Consider the following 21862-nt stretch of genomic DNA (forward strand, 5'->3'; position numbering starts at 1 on the left):
TGGTTTTTGTTGGATATTGTTTTCAAGAAGTTCAGGTTGACAGATTTGGTTACACTTGCGCAGAGCCAGGCTAGCTGTTTCCCCTTGTTTCCAGTCTTTATGCTAAGCTAAGCTAAATGGCTACCGGCTGTCGACTTCTTTTTTTAACGGACAGTTTCGAGCAGAGTATCGACCTTCTCATTGAACTCTCGGCAAGAAAGCAAATAAGTGTATTTCACAAAATGTTCAGCTGTTCCTCTAAAACAATATCTACATCTATTGCTGTAGGATTTATTGCACTGTGGATCCCTTTCAAATTCATAGGATGTACTATGCACAGTATGTTATTAGGAGCAGCAACTGCCCTGACAGAGACATTGTGCCTAGGGTTTAAATCATCATACACTTGCTATGATGTTTTTATTAGGTTATTTTCTATTTCTCATCAATTAATTATTTTTCCTCTTATTTATTTGCACCCTGCTTGTCTTTCTTCATGGGATGCATGTGTGTCAGCTGCTCAGCGAGCCGTTTCCCGTGAATCTGATACAGTTCAAACTGTGCAAAATGAACTCAGTATGTGAGACAGCTGCATTCATACATACATACACATTCTCTGCCTTTAAAACACGTGACTTTGTGCGTAAACAGGCCAGGGTGTGGGGCCCTGCACAATAAGCGTTACTCATTCATCTATTGTCTCATTTTGTAAACATGTTCTGAAAGAGAAATAATGAAGGACTAACAGGATATTCCAACAGCATAAAGATAGAGAAAAGCATGTGTCAATTACCGGTAATATGCACTCTGATGACAAATAACAAGGAGTAATCAGTTTTAAATTGGTCTAGGAGTGTTGCAGTCTAGTCAGTCGTTGTATTGTGTAAGTGTGAATGTGCACACATAGAAGTGTATCATAAGATACAGACGCCAGCTGCAAGGACAAAGTGAAGCTGTGGTGTCTGAAGTCTAATTTCTCAGGTGAAACAGTTGCAACCAAACCTGCTGTAACTAAAGTATATGTTAAATTAGCTTTGATGATTTTGTCTAGTTGTAAAGATACTTTAACACTTGGATCAATACTGGATCCAATGCAAATGTTTAACGATATGCTGTCTGACAACATTGTGGTAGCACTGTTGAAGTTTTTATTATTTATTCAAGCACAGAGTGTTTGTGTGTGAGACCGTCTTTCAAAATACGAGGAAGTCTACTCGCTCACATTTGAAATACAAATAACCAGATGAGTGAATGGACACGGAGACAGACAGCAGGCCACACACTGACGCCCAGAACAAATTTGAGCGGTCATTTTCAGTCTGGCCAGTCCGCTCCACTCCTGTCTGCAACAGCTACTCTGCTCCGCAGCATGAATCCATGTCAGGTTTTCCAGGCTCGCAGCCAGAGGAGAGGATCTGCAGGGCTGGAAGCGTGCAGCCTGGTTAAGTATTTGAATTATGTCATTGACGTCAGCACAGTCATAAACCTCGCTGCGGCCCATCCCTCAAGCTGGCCCATGCCAACACAGCTCCATGGTGCATTGTGAAGGAGCTGTCAAACTGGCCTTGATGAGGTGTATGTCAGTGTATGTCAGTGTGTGTGTTTGCGTATCTGTTGAGGCCTTTTGTGTTGATAGGTGAGAAGATTATACCATAGTTGTAAACTATGAAGACACATAATCAGCTGTGAGGGCTGTTTGTACCAGAAGACAAAAAGGGCGATAAAGTGGTTTCAGGGTTGGACTTTCTGTGAATGTCCATCACACCACTGGTTCCCCAGAGGTTACTCCACAGCGACACAGTGACACCGCGGCGTCTTATCAGATTCTCTCTCATACAGTAGTCACCCTTTTCAATGGAGGTATCAATATCAAACCTTGCATATACGGAAATTCGTCACTTATTGTTCTGATAATCAGTAAATGGGAAGTATGTGTCTTTTTCTGTGACTGGTTCCTTTTTCCTCATAATCTGATTAAAAATAAATAAATAAAGATTACAGATCAGACGAGATGTTACTGACCCTTGGGGAGAGGTTATGTATGATCCTGCCGTTAAAGTAAATTATATGCACAAAAATACACTTAATAAAACAGCTGAAATGGCACAACCAAGTAAACAGTTCTAAAGTAATAAAAGCAAAAATGTTGCGTACACATCTGTGTACAATTTTACAAATGTTAAACTACAAAAGGATTTACATACAGCACATGAATGAATTCACTTTTTCTGTAACTCAATATTTATCTGATCTGTGTTATTATATATAAAAATATGTTTTACCAATATTTAAACAAAACTCCTAAATATATATATAAATTACATTTCTTCTGAAAATATATTCTTTGTTAAAAAAAAAACATGAATAAAATACATGAGTATATTAAATGTCAAAATGACAAAGCAGATATTTTCTGACTTTGAAGCAGTGTAGAGCAACACTATGCAAATGATTTACTCTAAGAGGAAACAGTTAATTTTTGCTTTGGGCAAGTCACTAAACAACTTCAAGATATTTACAGTCTTCTTTTTAGTCTGAGTGTATTTTCCCACCAGGTGTGTAAAGTGTTGACTGTTCACCTGTCAAGATAACCCCTTTGTGTTCCTTTGTGATCTGATAAACATTTGTTGAATTAAGATACTTCCCTATTTCTCTTTCTCTTTCTCTCTGTTTCCTTATGTCACACTCTTTTTCTGCTTCTCTGCACTAGTGAACACACTGACGTACATTAGTGGTGGTGGGTGGGGTGGGGGCAGTGGGGTGATACAAAGGTGATTCATTCCAACCCAACCACCCTTTCTGTCTCAACTCCACGTATAGTGCGCAGTGAGGCACAAACAGAGCTGAGTATGTGCACGTAGCAGTGTCCAAGTATGTGTTTTCTATCTTCATAACGTGCTGAGGTCAAGATGTGGAATGTGTGTGTGTGTTTGCGTACATGCAGATAGCTCATAGCTGTTTTCTCTTTACCTGCCGGCGGTGACTCAAGTCTCTTTCATTGACTCGCTGTTATAACTGGCTGCATTACTCTCTGACGAGTCCAACTAGAATGAATAAACACAACTTAAGTCATATTAGTCACTGTGTTGAAGTCAACCTCACCATGAAAAATCAAATACTCAACTGTACAGTATGTCAAGCCTGTAAAGCAGCTTACACACAGAAACCTATGGTGGGAAATGACTGAGTACATTTACTGAATAATAAAGTACATTATACGGGAAAAGTACTTAATTTATGCTTTTCCATTTTTATGCTACTTTATGCATCTCTCTGTTTTTTTTGTTTTTTTATTGTGCTGCATTTATTTGAAATTTATAATCACAAGTTTCTGCAGATTTTGATTTTACAGACAAAAAACATGATACATTCTTATAGACTAAACTACCTAACAGTATATAAAGGGATAAACATAAAATGAGTGGAACAGGATGACAATGCCCCCATCCATTGGGCTTAAGGGGTCACTGAATTGTTTAATAAGTATAAAAATCATGTGAATCAAGTGCTGTGACCATCACAGTCACAGGGAGATCTTGGACCAACATGTAAGACAGCGCTCAACACTTTAAATGAGGGGAACGTCGTTTGGAAGAAAGTCGTTCATCCCTTCAAAGATTTGTAGAATCAGTGTCACGGAGCATTGGAGCTGCTCTGGAGGCACGTGGTGACCAGACACCTTACTAAGACACTTAATGTTGGTTTCCCCTTTAATTTGATTCCTCTTGACCTGCTGCTTACATGTTAATGCATTAGTAATAAAAACTGAAATAATGACATATAGACAATTATAACATCTCTGACGGGAGTCACTCTGCAAACTTTACTTTTAATACTGAAGTACGGTTTTCTGATAATGTCTCTGTACTTGAGTAACATTTTGAATGCAGGACTTTTCTTGTAATAATTTTATTTTTATTACTATGGTATTATTACTTTTACTTGAATAAAGGATCTGAATATTTAATCCATGACTGGCTACAGCTCATCAGTAGGTGGTATAATAGATGAGACAGAAGAGTTGTGCAGACCAAGCTTCAGCCAGACAGCAAGAGAAACAGGTTTTGGGGGGTGGGCTGAGAGCACAGAGAGGGGCAGTGTGAGGTGGATGTGAGTGGAAGGTGTCTCGGGCGGGAATGGAGGTGGGGGAGTGTGGGGGTGTTTGAGCCCAGCCCCGGTCGTTAGTGCAGTTGATGGCTCTCACAGAGGTCGGTTTGTGGCCCTATAGGGGGAGAGAGATGGAGGGAGAGGGGGGAGAGAGGGGAGGCAGACGGGGTCTGTCTGCACACTGAGGTCTGTTGTCCTCTGGGCAGCCTCCAGCATATGGCCAAAGCATTAGGACTCGCTGAAGAAAAAAAAAAGAAAAAAAAAAAGACTTCCACTGAAAAACAGGCTGGAAAAGTACCTCGCACTCTGTCTGGGAGCAGGTTTTTCAGACTGAAACTTCGTCACGCCACCTTTGACTGGTGACATTGTGAAACGTCTGTCAGCCCATTTAGCACTGTATTTATGATCGACCAGAGGTGACGATGGCTTCAGCAGTCCCATCTACTCCTACTGTGTGCGTGTGTGCACATTAATTACAACTTTACTCGCAAATCTGATTATTACGTGAGTCATACTAGCGCAGCATGGCCCCGGGGTCCAACTGTTGTCATCCATAGGAAACACCAGAGATGAATGTGTGAAGTTCTGCTTCAGTGATCTTGCTTTTACGCAAATGGTTCGAAGCCAGAGACCAAAGCCAGTAAACTTTTGTTCTGCAGTCTACATCTGACTGGTTTACTGCCATCAAATTCTGGCCTGTGTGCATGAAGCAGCTGCCAGTTTCAAAATGACCTGAACCCTGGTCATACAGGTGGTTTGAAAGAGCCAGCTCTTTGATATTCGCCGACTGCCTGTTAAAATGTCTAATGTCTCTATATACCCTCATCGGAGGGAACAGGGGCAGGATGTGGTCGCACCTTCTTGGCAACAGCAACTTGCCCCTATGGCTCAAGCCGGCCGCACATGGATATATACCCAGTTTCAACAGCTCACCACCTTGTGCATGAGCTGCTTTGATGTTGTACTTTCTGCTCTATGTCACTGATTTTTACATGGCTCGGATGCCAGTGGTTCCTGTGAATAGTTTGGACCACGAAGCTTGGCGTCCAGCGGTATATTGTAGCCAAGGGTTCTTTGAATCTCCAACCTGGATCGCAAGTAAAGGAAAACTGCTCTGACCTGAGGAATGTGGCTAATGCTAGCAGTCTTCCTCATGTAATCTGAGGAGCCAGTGGCATGATTTCTAAAAAAAACAAAAAACACACACAGTCAAACTTAAACGACAAAATGTGATTGTCCTTTGTGATTCAGAAGAGTCGCCCTCATCATGTTGTTCTGATGCCTTTTCAATGGAGGGAGGTTTCCTTAACTGCACATAGGTTGTCTGAGATTGAAGTTCTTTGTTAAACGCCAGTGGTTCAGAGTCTGTGCGCCATCGCTGTGCTTTGAAGTGCTTTGATCCACTATATTGACGTAAATTGGGGAGCAGCACGCTGGCTGTCCTGTTGTGCTAAGCATATGGAGCAAATTTCTTCCATGTGTGAAGCCCTATGAAGTAGAGATCAGTCTTTTCCGTAGAAAAAGGAAAACGGGGCGATCCAGATGCGCTGAGTGTTTGCTCCCTCCAGGCAGAAATTTGTTGAATCAACATTCTCCCTGGCATATCAGAATATGATGCTTCTTAGTTTGTTTCCTGTTTTATCATCTCAGTGCGTTTCTTATAAACCACTTTTTTACTTCCTAAAACTAATCCGCCTACCGCGCGTGAGTCATAGCTGCTAACGACAGAGCTATTTCACCGAATGACAGCTATGATTGTCCTAAACAGTCACTCCGCCATTCAGTAATTCCGCTCCATGTTTTGTGTGAGTTCAGGGCCAAAGAGGAAGTGCTTTGGTTTCTTTGGCACACAGCGAGACCCTGGCCTGGCCTCCCTCCAATTCAGGGAGTCAAAGTTTGCCTCTCGTGTTGCTTGTGCAAATACAGAGCTTGGTGTTTGATATAATTTTTTTTTTTTTTCTCTCTCTCCCTCAGAGAGGTTCAGAGAGGAGAGAGCCAGTTTGTGAAGCATGGTGGTGTGGTGTGAGCTGCTGCTACAGTTCAGCAGAGTACAGCCTTGAAGTGGTCTGCATGTTTCAGAAAGGAAGTCATCAGTATTTGACAAAGTGCATTAAATAAGCTAAAGCAGTGTTTTTTGTCTCTGCCTCATCTTCCTGACGTTTCTCTTCTTGTTCCTGTACTTTTAAAATATTAGGTGTTTGATGCATTTGTTTGTATGAAAATGTTACAAAGGTAATATAAAAAAGCAAAGCCAGATGGATCTCTTTCACCAAAAGCTTCTCCTCAGGCTTTGGGGTTGTGTACTGTACCTCTATGTACACACAGTTTGTATGTGTTTGAATGGGGGGGGGGTCACAGACACATCAACAGCAGGAGGCAGCAGACCGCCTAGTTTGCAAGCCACTGGCTCAGTTGGTACTGAGAGAGGGGGGGGGGGGCAGACAGAGTGGGAGGGGGGTTTGCAGAGCGCATGAGAGCGAGGGAATGAGGGGGTACAGAGAGAAAGAGCCTACAGAGAGGGAGAGTCAGCAAACAGTAACTCTAGCCTCAGTTTGTCTGAGAGTACGACTTCCCTGAACTTTCTGAGGCGGTGGAGCGTAACGAGATGAAGGAGCTTTGTGTACACACCTCCCCCTCTTCCTCTGCCTCTCCCGGATGTCCTGCGGGCCAGTCCTCAGTACGATCAAGCCACTCTGGGACCCTCGGACCTGCGTGCATGGTGTCGGGGGGCTCGGCTATGGACATGGATCCTCTTGGCCCTGATTACGTGTCCATGTGTCTGTTGGCAGATGAGTCCTACCAGAAGCTGGCTATGGAGACCATGGAGGAGCTGGACTGGTGTCTGGACCAGTTGGAGACCATCCAGACCTACCGCTCTGTCAGTGACATGGCCTCCAACAAGGTAAGACAATTCATTTAATATACAATATATTTATGTGTGTATATATGCAAACAATGTATTTGCTCAAATGTTTTTATATCCATACATCAAATGCAGTGTTTTTTTGTTTTTTTTTTAAATGTTAAAAATCTGTTCTCGGATGGATGGGACTTTTGCAAATGAAACTGCAATTGTTAATGTTGATCCTCATTTAAACATCTTCCTGTGCAACACACATTTCTCTTCTTCAAACAGAACATAATATTTTGAATATTTTGAACAATTAGCTGAAGGGAATCATGTATGAGGGGATCTGGGGTTAAAAAAAAAAAAAGAAGTGAACTCAGAAAATAGGGAGTTTGAGACGATCGATAATTCTTTAAGTTCAGCGGAGGAACCTGTAATCTGATATTGGCACATAAACAGCTCTGTGCTCAGAATGTCTGATAATTATAAACGCGTCTTACAGTGCAGCTTAAACTCTTAACATACATTTCACTGTGTCAGTGCCTGTTCCACCCAGTGCACAAATGATCACCATAAGATCTCCCAGGAACACAGCACACTGAAACAAAGATTTAGACCAGAGGTGATAATTTCACAGGTTCAATCTAGCTATATCTAATATATCTACTAAACAACTACGTATTCTGTAGTATGCTGTCAGAAGCCATGATATTGAGACTAAAGGCTTGACTGACTTGTTCACAGCTGTACAATAGGTTTTTGTTGCAGTGTGGTTGTCCATTTGCACAGGGTATGCAAAATGTAAATTGCTTTTTGCCACACTGACGCACTTGCAAAGTAACAGCTGTTCTGTGGTAGTGTATCAGCTGGCATCATCATTTTATGGATCTCTTGTATAAAAAAGAAAAAAAAAAGTGTGTGTGCAGTGTTTGTTTTGCATACATGACTGAGTTCCTGTTATCTTTGAATAGCATAGCAGGCATAGCATTGCCTGTGTTCCACAGAAAGCGTTCTGCTTCAATGTCCTTTCCTTATTCAAACGACCTGAGACACATGGTGTGTTATGCAACAGGCTGTTATACAGGAGTAGTTACAGTGTGATTTAAACTGCACACAGATGCATTTGTCATTGTGTTATGGTGGCGTGGATGTTGGCTCTGTTGTTATGTTGGGCTTTGTGGGACATGGGCACTCTTTCTCAACTGACGTCATCTTAAAAGGTCACATTCAACTGACAGACAAAAGTTGATCCAGACTATAGTTTAAGATTAACAGATAAAACGAAGACTGATTAGACTAAAGTTCAGAGTAGCTTTAACTGAATACCCCAATCAATCAAATCTTCTTGTCTTATTCACATGTAGTAATGACTCGTGAGTCTCTGTTGCAGAGACTGCCAATTAAAAACACTCAATTTATTCTCCTTTGTATTGATATTTTTCACCAGCTGTTGAGCAAGGAAGGTCACATCTGGTGCATGTCTGCTTTGAAACAAAGAGGCAGTGCTGCAACAATAGCTGATATTTTTCAATTTAGTTCTGAAGTTTATGTCGGACCAAACATTTGTAATTTAAGAATTTACAAACGCAGACAATAACGCAGTTTGGTCAGTCAAAACAATAAATGCTCCCATATTAATTTCACATATTAGCATGTCAGGAACTTAGAAATGGCGACACAAATGTTGGCAAGCTAAATCCTTCAGATGTGGCGCCGGTTCCTTTCTAAGTGCCATACGAAAGAGAGTGGACTTGCCTGAGTTTCTTGAGGATGTTTCACCGTCTTCAGTTCCAGGCGTTTAACTTCTTGTGGGCTGATTAACACCTCGAGGGTTGTTGGCCATCATGTGAGCCTCTGTTTAGCAATGTTTGTTCCAATTTATCGTAGATGACTTGTGTCTTTTGAAAACAACTTTCATGGCAATCATCCAATGCTTAATAATTGCACAAAAAAAAACTGAAAACTCATAGCGGCTCTGGAGGAAAAGTCAGAAGATCCCCAAAGTCACGGGAACTCATCCTCCAGGCCCCATGAATGTCTAAACCAACCCTGGAGAACCCCGCTAGAGTAGTTAAAAAGATAAAGAATCCATTCTCATTAATTGGCATGATGGACTGGATGAATCCAACTTGTCGTTTAAAATTTTATAAAGTCAGCTTTCTTATTTGTTTTAAGTGAAGCTAAATAAACACATTGTGGTACTGCAAGACTACACAAAGCAGCTATTTAGAACTAATTACTTCCCGTTGCTTTGATGCAGAAAAATGCTTCTTGCTGCGTATTTCATTTGTGTAGAGCTCAATCAAATTACTATACACTGCACAGTTTTACTCAACCCCCGAGCAGACTGTGGAGACTGTGTGGCGGCGTCAGATTCTGAACACCCAGGGTGGCGTTGTCCATTTCCTCCTGTCTTCTATACTGTGGTCTGAGGGCGGATCGGGATGGGGAGGGGTGCTGTCATACCGTGCCGGGTGGCTGTGACCGTGACACCAGTTTCCCGTCTCTTTATTTCCTGTGCCCCCCCTCCCCCCCTCCTCCTCTGCTCCCTGGTTACTAGACGACAATAGCTGCGCTTTGACCAGGCGGCCAGGTTGAGTCTTTGGGACGTCACTGGGACTGTCAAGACAATGAGCACAAGGCCCTGCAGGCGCAGCACAGTGCAGCACAGCCGCCTGGTCGCCCTGGCCGGGCACATAATTTGCCATGACTCAGAGTCTCAATATGAACCAATACCCCCACTAACAATTGTTGACCAATGATGCTTTTGAAAGAGCAGAGGTCAGCAGTTTATCATGTTCCAGTTCAGATTTATCAGTGGGCTGGATTGTTGTGCAATTGTACAGAGTTGGAAATAAATAATATCAGTCATGCTTTTATTGCAAAATTGGTGTCAAATACCTTTATATTATTGCACCATTAATGCAGCATCTGCAGACTTTTGCTTCTCCCCAGCATTCATATGACATGATGCCCGACAAAGAGACCATTTCTTTTCGGAACCAGAGAGGATGTAATTGAACCCACGATCAAACCCAGGGTGTCTCCACTTTCAGTGTCCAAGGGCACAGGTGTATCCGGGGCTATGGGACCACACACCCTGCTGACCACCAGTCTGGTCGCTGTGACCTCAGTGCGAGGCGCTGCTTCCCTGCCCCTCACTATCATTAGCCTCGCCACACTTCCATGCTGATGCTGGTGACGGCCTTGGACAAACACTGCCATCTGAATCCAGTTAGAGGAGTTTAGCGCTTTGCGGGTTAGCGTGCGAGCGAGCCCCCGAGCAGAGCGCGAGCGGGTAGGAAACTTTAACTCACGTGTGGTCACTTCATCTTTGAAGCCCCGCCGTCTTCAGTGGGGAAAAAATGACAAAATTATTGAAACAGATGTAGTGGTGGGCCTGTAGCTGTAGCAGGGTAATGGACATTAAATTATAGTGTTGTGATTCCTTTTGACTGAAAGGGTGGTGAGGAGATCAGACAAGCTACAGTAGTGATTATGGTGCCTAATTGTAATTAAAAAGTTTAACCTCTGTTATCATGGAAAATAAGGCAGAATGAGGGAGGTAAATATGAAACCTGTTTCCATGCTTCTTACCTACTTTTGATCAACACCTTCTAGGAAATGTGTCTTTCTAATGTTGCTAAAGTGTGAAAACTTGCTGGGCCTCATCCGCCGTGTGTTGACACTGTAAACAGCCACACATGGGACGGAGGCAGCATTAGCTCACTCTGGGCTTTTGTCAGATTGCACAGGAACAGCTTTGACATCATATCGCAACACCACTGCTGTGCAATCAGGTTTCTGTTTCTGCTGTTTCATTCAAGGTTCAAGGAACTGAGCCAACTTTTAAAGACTTGTCCCAAATATCTATCTTTTTGTCATTTTCCGCCACAGTGTGTCAGTATTACAATCTGCCAAGCTTGTTTTCAGGGACTTTTCAGTGATGAGCTCAGGTATGTTAGTTGTTTGGTGCCTGAGGCCATGTTAGGAAGCAGGATGTCTACCAGTAAATGACCTCAGTGAATTACTTTATCAAGTAAAAGGGAAGTAGGTGGGACTACATGCTCGGGCCTGTGTCGGGGGGGGAGGAGCCATCGATCTCTTGTTAGACTGTGTAGGCCAGTCAGTCAAGTCAAGTCAGCTTTATCGCTATACGTTTCCTGCCCGGTGCCACTTCACAAAACAGAATAGAGAGAGGAAGCAGGCAGAGTCTCAGACACGCTGAAAAGAGTTACTGCTCGTGTAACTTTACGGGATTTCTTTTGTGTTGTGTTTGGGTTTTTTTAAGTAACAATGGGACTATGTTGTTCTGAAAAGCAGAAGAAAAACTTTGGGATGCTTACGAGTTGGAAAAAGGTGAGTTAGTTGTGAAGCTGCTTACACTGTGTGTGTGAGAGTGTGGTTTGCCACATGGAGAGTGTGATTTATCCAGGAATATATTATAGATTTCATCTAAGTTAATTAATCACCTTATAAAAAATGATTAAATATTGAATTTAGATTCTTTTTTTACAGATTACATTGAGAATCTTGTGTTGGTTCGGTTCCTTTAGGATTCAGGTCAGCAGGACAAAGCTTGCAGTGTGGCTTAATAATCTTTTAAAAAACTTTTTGTGTTAATTTTGACGAGTTTAGGTGTTAATCGTGTTTTAGCCTACTTCCTAACATATCATTTACTTTTACATTTTGCAAGACAATGGCTTCAGGGTGCACCTATTTTGAATATTCAAACTTGATGAGGCATCAGCTCATCAATGTCTGGGAACTGACCACAACATTTTTTTTTCGGTAGCGTTTATGTAACTTCTCTGGGTTTCATAAATTGAGGGTTTGTTCTGAATGTATGCATTCTCTGCTAACGCAAAAGGATGTATGAGTTAATGCCATGCCTTGAGTAATTTGTTCTCCCGAGCACAGTCATCTACTTGTCACCATGCCGTGAGCGTATGCTGTGTGTCTGAGCTTGAACTACATGACCCTGGGTGACTGACATGTGGCTTCGTGCCTGATTCATTTCCTAGAGGTCACACAAATCCACACTGTTCCGCTGCTTTAAAGAATCAATTACAAGTTCCCTTTGAATGGAATAAAGCCGTCTGATTCCAAGCTCAAATTTTTGTTCTTACGAGCTCTCTTTGATTTTTATGGACTGCCTCTGGCAGTCTGGGTTTTGAGTGCAGCCAACGCTTTGAAAGTGGTATTCAAGTTTCACAGTCAAGTAGATGTTAGCTGTCTGCTTGACAGCTATTAGACAGCTGTTGAGACCAGAGAGAGTCTGGTCCAGTCTGAAAAGAAAAGACCCCATTGTAAGAAATAATAAAAGCCCTGGCAAAAGGCAGAATCATGGTTGATTTATTTTCTCATAATGTTTGAACACATTATAGAAGCAGGAAAGCACAATCACGTTTTCAGGACATAGAATTGATTGCACCATTATTCCATTGTATTAATTATAAAGAGTTTGATGTGGTTTTCCATTAGTGCTTCTCTTTATTCACAAGAAAAGCCATTTTGCACCACTGATCGGAATCTGTGTTCTGTAAGAAAGACAGAGTCTGTCCTTGCAGCTTTCAGCCTAGTTGTGTCTGTCTCGAGCTTCTCTGCTGTAGATTGTGTATTGAATGTGTGTGGTTGTACGTGCCCGTGTGTGTGTGTGTGTGTGCGTGTGATGTGATGCAATGTGTTTGGAGTAGGGACCACTGTGAGAACGACGGAGGGGGCCACGTGACTCTGTTGCCATGGCGTTCAGGTTGTCGTGCAATTGGTGGTACACTGGTGGGCTGCAGACTGAACACTCTTTCATCTGTTCGTCTCCCATCGTCTCTATTTGTGTCTTAAATACAGAAAACTGCTGCAGTGAGACAGGAAACTGTCTTGGGGTAACATTGTAGACAATAGCTGATACTGAGAACAATACAGTCCAACATAGTGATTAAGGACTGAACAGCAGCTTGTGGTTCCAGTCTTAAAATGTAGATAAAAAAGAGTCAAACCCAGTCTGCTAAATTAATACCCAGCGTCTCCTCGCCCATGTGATAAACACTCCGGTGCTTTGAAGCCTCACATTGCGCAGTATGCGTTGGATCTGTTCTGCATTACTGTGCAGGGGAGCAAATCAAGAAGGGAGGAAGACAGAGATGGGGGGGCGAAAGAGACGGTGGGAGGGGTTTTGCAGAGAGCATAGGAGTGAGGGAGAAAGAGAGAGAAATAGCTAGAAAGAGAGAGAACGATGTGTGTGGGGGGGGGATTCTCCAAACTCCCGTTTTCTGCAGTGCTGTGCGTGGCTCAGTTTTTAGCAAGGGTGGGAGGCAAAGAGAGAGAGAGAGAGAAAGAGAGAGAGAGAGAGAGAGAGAGACTCCACCAGCCTGTCTGCCACAGGGGACACTTACAGCAAGAGTGCACCCCCCTCCTCCTCCTCTCCGCCTTTCTCCGTCCCTCCTTTCCTTTTCTCTCTCTGTCTTAGCGCCTGCAATTTCTTCCTTCCTTGCTCAATCTGGGCTTGGGAAGGCTGGATTTCCCCCCCACCCTCCCACCCACCTCCCCCCCCACCCTGCGTGTCACTGGATAACATTTGGATGGTGGCAAGAGGAGAGAGAGGTTCAGAGAGACGGACGGAGGCAGCGGGAGCGAGAGAAAAGGGTTGGAAATTGATTGCGTCCAGGGGGATTCCATCACTCTCGCCAGTGGCTCGCGATCCTGGAAAACAGTGGGCGACGCTATGAGGAGGCGCATTTGGCCAGGGATGTAGGGGTCCACCACAGCCCCTCTCTAGAGAGTTCAGGGCGTTTTTCTACCATAGTCGACCGTTGGAACAGCGGCGATTTGGTGGCGCCTTGAGCTTCAGGCAGTAGGGCTGAGCGCAGCCTTGGGGGTCCACTCAGAGAGGAGCATACAGGGCTTCTGCTGGGGAGCACCAGGGGCTCAGCACAGCTCAGCACCATGCCTGAGGCCAACTACCTGTTCTCTGTGTCCTGGGGATACATCAAGGTGTGTCCCAGAGGAGATTTGCCATAGATGGGACTCTCTGTGTGTGTGTGTGTGTGTGTGTGTGTGTGTGTGTGTGTGTGTGTGTGTGTGTGTGTTCATGCCTTTTCATTGCAGCTGTTGAAGTGTCTCAGATTACCCACATTGATTTGATTGTGTTTTGATCACACACTTGGATGTGTTTGATTAGCTCAGTGGTTGCGTGCACTGACAAAAAATCTGGCGCATTTTGTTCCCCTGGAAAATTGTGCATAAACATTAGCTTTTTGTATATTATGCATTGCAGTATTTTGTTTGTTGAAATGCTAAGCAGTCAAGTGTCTTAGTGGCTAACTCAAACCAGGACCAAGAAAACATAAACACAGACCTTATATGGCGCATAAGAAACAGAGGCCATGTTCTCATGGGACATATTCCAGTGGAAAATAACAGGAAATGCTTCTTCTGTTTGCCTGGAAACAGAAGTAAAATGATTTAATGAATATGTGTTTGCTTGTACAGATTATTTAACCTGATGTATTTTTTAAACCTCTTTGCCTCTAGTTCAAGAGGATGCTGAACCGGGAGCTAAGCCACCTGTCTGAGATGAGTCGCTCAGGCAACCAAGTGTCAGAGTACATCTCCAACACCTTCCTAGGTGAGCACTGCAACACACTCGCACACACACAGACCATCACAAAATGTATTGTATGCATCACTGCAATGAGAGACTCAAATGAGCCAACATCCTCCGGGACTCACACAGTCTGTTTGTGGCAGAGGTTGTGAGGTTACGCAGGGCATGTGATAAGTAGTAGAGAAACTCATAGTTGGTCTGCACCACTGCTCTCAAACCAGTCTGATCTGGTCTGGGGGAGAGAGAGAGACAGAGTCCCCTCGCTCTGACTGCAGAGAGATGTGTGTGTGGGGAGGGGAGGGGGGGGTTAACTCAGGGAAGACTTCCCTCAGGAGAGATCAGGGCAGTGAGTGGGGGAGAGGGAAAATGTTTGTGTGCACACAGTGCCATCAGGTTCAGATAGACACTGCATTATTCATCATCAGGACAGCAGTGTTTCCTTGTCTCTTACAAGCCCGGCGGCGTTTCGTGACTCGCAGCCAGTCAGCCAGCTCGCTCGCCCTGCAAAACAGACAGCCAGTCTGCCCCTCAGCTTTTCCACCTCCCCATCCAACAAGGCGATGGATGATGCATGGTGGAGAAACTAGACCTTTCCTAACAATAGAAGTGGTGCAGCGAGAGCGTTTTCTGCTCCGAGGAGAGGAGACAAACGCGAGAACTTTTCTTTGAAGCTTTAGCGGTTATTGTTGTCATCTGCATTGCAGCTAACTCCTGTCAGGTGTAGAGAGAGAGAGAGAGAGAGAGAGATCTTTCTCTTCCTGTGCTTTGTGGAGGATGCAGCTGAGATATTTTTTCTCACTGCGGTGTGTGTGGTGCACATGCACAGACTGACGGAGCCTTGCACTCACACACACTGTCAGCTGTGTGCAGCATGTGAGAATCACACTCAACCAGCAGACAGACTTGAATCACATGCTGCAAACAAACCCGCATATTAATAAGTCCCTCCTCTAAACATTTCAGCTCAATATGAACCAGTTTTCCACAATTCTCTGGATTGTTGTTACAACAGGGCTCAGTTTCTCCGAATCCATGGGCCACTGACACATGGTCAGATCACTTGACCCTTTATGTTGTAATAACATTCTCATCACCTCTGTATTGGAATATTTCTGTATGTAATTAAAACAAAATTCTTTTGTCTTTGCTGCTGGCAACAGAAATGTATTCTTAGTGAAGAAGACTAACTGAAGAATTGGTTGCTGATTAGATAACTGTCAGTGTAGTTTTAAAGTGTTGTCATGTAGGTGTGAGAGGTCAACTGTCTCCCTGTGTTAACTTTGTTTGCTCAGTACAGTGGCAACACAAGCCGGGGTGATATCCAACAACCCGTAGCTTAGTTTGACGTCGTGTTTTTTGTCTGAAAAACATTGTCTTAATCTTTTTGTGTGTCCCGTCTCCATTTTCTCCAGACAAGCAGAATGAGTTGGAGCTTCCATGTCCAGTTCCAAAGTCCAGGGAGAGGAAGAGGAGGCAGGGCCAGCAGCAGCAGCAGCAGCAGCAGCAGCAGGGGGGGATGATGACTCAGATCAGCGGGGTGAGGAAGGTCAGCCACACGCCCAGCATCTCTGGGAGCACAGGCAATCGCTTCGGGGTCAAGACGGACCAGGAGGAGCTGCTGTCGAAGGTAGATGACAGATTATACAGCCAAAAAATAAATAAATTATGTGATTTGCTGAGACGCTCACAGTCGTCTTATTTATTCTCTAATAGGACCTGGAAGACATCAACAAATGGGGACTGAATATCTTCAAAGTGGCTGAGCACACCCACAACCGACCGCTCACATGTATCATGTACACCATCTTTCAGGTCAGTGTCCTGCCTCGTCATCCTCCTCATCTTCCACCATCCAGTCAGAAAAAAACAAAATAAAAGTGTGAAAGCATTCATACATACAGACGCTGCTATAGAAGGCATGAAGCGTGGCCCACGTCGGTGTGTACAGTATGTCCTCTGTGATGTATCACTGCAGGAGCATCTGCTAGAGGAACATTAGCAGCTGAAATTGATTTCTAGCCGTGCATCCTCTTGGCAGGAGAGCGTATTTTCATATTTCAGCCTTTGCTTTTCTGTAGTATATGATTCACAATTTGATGAATGTGGTTTTATTAGTCTGCGGATGAACACATCCACCGTAAGAGATGCTTGAAAAGACAAACAACCTGCTGTAACGTTATCATTCAGGAATCGCTTAGGCCTTGTTTTTCTCATTTTCTTCCTCTTGTGTCGCACGCAGGAGCGAGACCTGATGAGGACGTTCAAGATTCCAACTGACACCTTTGTGACGTTCATGCTGACCCTGGAGGGCCACTATCACTCCGACGTGGCCTACCACAACAGCCTGCACGCCGCCGACGTAGCCCAGTCCACACACATCCTCCTGTCCACCCCCGCGCTGGATGTAAGTCACTTAGAATCAGTTTCGGTCGAAAATGCAGCTGAAAAATAGTCACGTTTGATTAGTAGGTGCAACGTGACATCATTAAAATGTCCTCGCCTTTTTCTCAAGCTATTTACTATGATTTATTGAAGCGACTGGTATTACCGTCACCAATACTGGCATGATCTCAAAATTGCATTCCTTAGAGGACAACACACTGAATAACCAGTCTCTGTTTAGCCAGTTTATTAATTGTGAAAGCTCATTTGTGTTTATTCTTCCTCCGTCTCTTCAAACACAGGCGGTCTTCACTGATCTCGAGATCCTGGCAGCCATTTTCGCTGCAGCCATTCACGACGTGGACCACCCAGGAGTGTCCAACCAGTTCCTCATCAACACCAGTAAGTGCTCTTCACCGCCACTCGTCTGTCGCAAAAGTCAAGAGCTCTGATTTATTTAGTCTGCGTGAGCATAATAGGCAGAAATATGTGCATGGTTTAACGGGATATGTCTCCAAAGGCAACAACGTGGGTTTTTAGGGACTTTGAATGGTTACCATAGTTACCTGACCTGAGTTTAAAAGGCTCAATTTAATTTCTCCCTTCCTGTCATTTCTCCCTCCCTCCTCTGACTTTAGACTCGGAGCTGGCTCTGATGTACAACGATGAGTCAGTGCTGGAGAACCACCACCTGGCCGTGGGCTTCAAACTGCTGCAGGAAGACAACTGCGACATCTTCCAAAACCTCTCCAAGAAGCAGAAGCAGACGCTGCGGAGAATGGTCATAGACATGGTGAGGAAATGTCTGCATATCTGTCGGAGGCGGCACGCCAGCTTTAGCATTCAAAATGACGTCTTGGCTACTTTATTGCTCCTTTCCTGAATTATTTCTTACATCAATCTCTATGTCTTTATGTCTCCTAGGTTTTGGCAACTGACATGTCTAAGCACATGAGCCTGTTGGCTGATCTGAAGACGATGGTGGAAACCAAGAAGGTGACCAGCTCTGGAGTCCTGCTGCTGGACAACTACACAGACAGGATGCAGGTAAGAGGCGTACGTCTTCACACACGATACACACTCTCACCACAGAGATATGCAGTATGCTTAAATTGTTGATTTTCTTTCTGCAGGTTCTGCGTAACATGGTTCACTGTGCCGACCTGAGCAACCCCACCAAACCTCTGGATCTGTACCGGCAGTGGACAGACAGGATCATGGATGAGTTCTTCCACCAGGGAGACAGAGAGAGGGAGCGGGGGATGGAGATCAGCCCCATGTGTGACAAACACACAGCGTCAGTGGAGAGAACACAGGTAGACAACACACACATCCAGCTCCAAAGATGACGAGTTAGTATTGTGATTATTTTTCCTTTTTACTGACGTCATCCCTGTTTGTTTTCCCAGGTTGGCTTCATCGACTACATCGTCCACCCTCTGTGGGAGACGTGGGCCGACCTGGTCCACCCCGACGCCCAGGACATCCTTGACACACTTGAGGACAACAGGAACTGGTACCAGAGCATGATCCCCCAAAGCCCCTCCCCTCCCTTCTACACCAGTGACGGAGAAGGAGGCCCACACGGGGAGTTGGAGGGGGGGCCTGTGGCGAGTAAATTTCAGTTTGAACTGACTCTGGATGACCAGGACAGAGAGGGTGGTGACGAGGAGAGTGGGATGATGGAGACAACTGACGGATGCGACGCTGTGACACTCCAAAGCCACCCCTCTGATGAAGACGGGGTAGAAATGGCGACGCGCGACGTCTCCCCAGCGGAAACATAGCTGAACTGATGGCGTTCTTAGAGTGCAGCACGTTTTTGCTGTTTTTGGCTGAATTCATTTTATTGCAGTGGAGCAATCCTGCAATCTGGCTCCTTGGAGCTGCCTGGCTAAGAGGGCCTGACTAAATGTGGGGCACCCCTGCAAACGAGGCTTGGAAACCCTGTGGCAGTTTGTTTTTGAGCTCTAGAAGGGAGCTGGAAGAGTGTGGCCTCTGTTCTTTAAAGAAGGGACTACTGTCAGACTGCAGAGGCAGAGCTGCATCTTGGTCCTCGCAGACATAAAAGGTGAAGTGGACGATATGAATCCGTGTACTGGGACAAGTAAAAAAAAAAAAAAGAAAAATCCAAAACTTGCACTTCAGGACATTTTTTATGTTCATTACGATTCTTAGTATTGTGTCAGGATTGGATGCCACCAGGTAAAGTGTCCAACCAAAACTACTGGTCAGCAAGTTATTTGTAACCAAGTAGTTTTTTCTAACACTTGTCTAAAAAAGAAAAAAAAAAAAAAAAGTTGTGTGCCTTTTTTTTTTTACAGCCGTGTCTTTTTTGTAAGTGTTTTTATAATTTATTGAACACATTCATGTAGCTGTAAAATGTGTCGAGTTTTCTACAGAGAGGACATCTTTGTCTCACACAGTCTTCCTAATGTTCTGGCAATAGTATAAGCTTGTTCTCACAAAAGCGTTCAGTGGATGTATTTCTAAAAATCAGTTGACTTCCCAGCACAATTTGCACTTTGTGGCATAAAGAAAGAGGAGTGTGTAAAGCATCAGTAATTTACAGACTTTATTGATTTATCCAAATATTTTTTTTCCAATAATTCATTACATAAGTAATTAAATAACTCATCGATCAGATTCCTTGAAAGTGAGAAAAAACATTTTATATTTTTGAGTCCAAAAACAACCAAAAAAAACAAAAAACAAAACTCCAAAGATCCTGTAAAAAAGCACTTTGATGAATTCACTGCCACCTCTGACAAGTGTGATCACATGCTTCTCTAACGTAAAAAGTCGAACTTCCAACCAGAAGTCAAATTAATCCTTCACATCTTCCTGTAGCTTAAAAAAAGATCAGGCCATTGAAAGTTAATTACAAAGTTAAACTGCACCAAAAATATCTTATAAAATAAAATCCATAACCTTGTATTGTGCTGAGCTATATTCCAGTATTAGAAATCTGTTTCCACCTTGTAATTCCTCTTTTCATGAGCTCACACACACACACACACACACACACACACACACACACACACACACACACACACCTGTTGTGGTGAACTGCATTCCATCCTCGTGAATATGCTTTACACCGTATCTCATTTTGAACTTTGAATGACTGTAAGACTGCGTGCACATTTATACAGACACATGTCAGTGATATGATAATTGTATCTTGTAGTTATTATTGCAGCACTTTGAATATGTCGACAGTTCTGCAGCTGGTCGCTGATCTGTCCAACACTACCTTAAAGGTACCACGTTGTAAGGTGCAACCTTCAGAATTAGGCGGAGGTCAATATCGTGTCATGACATGATACCTCCTGTGAGTGTGTGTGAGTGTGTGTGTGTGTGTGTGTGTGTGTGTGTGTGTGTGTGTGTGTGTGTGTGTGTGTGTGTGTGTGTGCGTGTGCATGTATGTAAGTGGTTACACAGTTGCACAACCTTGTTGCACCCAGCTGTGTTGTGCTGACCCTTCAGCTGTTTGTAACAGTGTATTTATTATCTTTTCCTTGTACATGATAATATTGATATTGATTGATAATATTCACTGTATATTTGTTATTATTTATATGCACTACCACGTGTCAAATCAGTTTGACTGAACTCGTCTGGTGGTTCTGATTTATTGTATTCAGCAAGCTGTTTTGCTATAAGACCATAACATGAAGTTATGCTGTTCAGTTTTGGCAGATTTGAAATGTTTGGTTTGAGATTTCAGCCAGAAAAGTTTGTACAGTCTGAAGCAACAACACCTCACACGAGGTGCAGAAGAAGCTTTTTGTTTTTTTGTCTCTTGTTCCTGGCGGATTATGAAGGCTGGATATTTACTGCAGTATATTGTGTACGGTGACGGGTCATTGTACAGCTATAGGAATATTTGCTGAAATATATAACATTGTTTCAAATGTATTTTTTCAGTGTTTTCCTCACAATATATGGTAAAATGGTGTATGTTGTGCTCAACAAATGTTTTCTATCAGATTATTAAAATGGGCATGTATTACAGAAAGCTGTGGTCTGAGAGATTTTTGTATCGTCCTCTGATCGACCTGGAGGACTGATGAAAAATGTTTGATGTACATGTCATGGCAGCCAGATGTGTTTTATTCATATCCAGCTGCAGTGAAACAATCATACACAACTCAGTTTAAATCCGTCTTCAGAGCCACAGGCACAAACATGCAGTTACATTAAACCAGCTAATGTGGTTGTGTTCACACCACGGTTCCAGTTTTGGACCTCTGAGCGGAAAACCAGGCGGAAATGACAGAAGGAGGAAAAACATCTCGAGTCAGTCTTTAGTCACTTCCCTGCAGTGACACCAGTGACACCATCTCCTCCCTCTGATATGAGTCCACTGGTGCTGGACACTGAGGCAGCAATGTAAACAGGAAAGGTAGAGATAGTGCGGCTATGTGCTGGGCCCGTAGGGCATTCACTCTCCCATAGCCGCGAGCACCTTGACCCACTGATAAGCATCAGGAATACGTGAGCAGCAGGAGGGATGTTGAGTGAAATTAGCATGAAGGCAGAGATGACTGTAACAGATTTAAGGGCCTGACTAAGTGCAAGAAAGCAGAGGAGGGAAAACTTAAGACATTTACTGATGTAATCTCATTTTCACTGCTCATGTTCTGTGGAAGCTCAGTGACCTTTGTGACGACAATGTAGATTCAGTGAAGGTCTCTTTAATGAACCTTAAACCTTAATAAATAGCCAGATATTTATTCTGCCATCAGTTCTCAGGTCTGCAACTGACATACAGAGCGCTGTGTGTCTGTTAAAAGCCTACCAGGTGGTTTATTGTATTCATGTGGTCAGGGAGGTTTGAAAAGGCGTTCATTACTCAGCTATGAAAACTACACGCTACGACAAAACTGGCAGTAGTCATGGGCCACTGCTGAGAAACACTGATCTAGACGTCCTTTGTT

At 43.7% G+C, this 21862-nt stretch overlaps 1 protein-coding gene across 4 annotated transcripts in view; it reads left to right on the forward strand.

Moving 5' to 3' along the window:
• LOC130178387 (cAMP-specific 3',5'-cyclic phosphodiesterase 4B-like) overlaps positions 1-20940 on the forward strand; it is a 47824-nt gene extending 26884 nt beyond the window's left edge. For 3 of the 4 annotated variants that reach the window (XM_056390533.1, XM_056390532.1, XM_056390534.1), the window contains 10 exons: positions 6876-6988; positions 14465-14558; positions 15950-16164; positions 16251-16349; positions 16777-16941; positions 17222-17321; positions 17558-17712; positions 17844-17966; positions 18053-18235; positions 18329-20940. In XM_056390533.1, the coding sequence (XP_056246508.1) occupies positions 6876-6988; positions 14465-14558; positions 15950-16164; positions 16251-16349; positions 16777-16941; positions 17222-17321; positions 17558-17712; positions 17844-17966; positions 18053-18235; positions 18329-18706 (1625 nt within the window). In that variant the 3' untranslated portion in view covers positions 18707-20940. Of the gene's footprint in view, positions 1-6875; positions 6989-13261; positions 13925-14464; positions 14559-15949; positions 16165-16250; positions 16350-16776; positions 16942-17221; positions 17322-17557; positions 17713-17843; positions 17967-18052; positions 18236-18328 lie in introns of those variants that run through there. The other variant, XM_056390535.1, reaches the window with a different exon arrangement.
• The last annotated feature ends 922 nt before the right edge of the window (positions 20941-21862 follow it).

The sequence above is a fragment of the Seriola aureovittata genome, chromosome 12 (genome assembly GCF_021018895.1).
Source record: "Seriola aureovittata isolate HTS-2021-v1 ecotype China chromosome 12, ASM2101889v1, whole genome shotgun sequence".
Lineage (NCBI taxonomy): Eukaryota > Metazoa > Chordata > Actinopteri > Carangiformes > Carangidae > Seriola > Seriola aureovittata.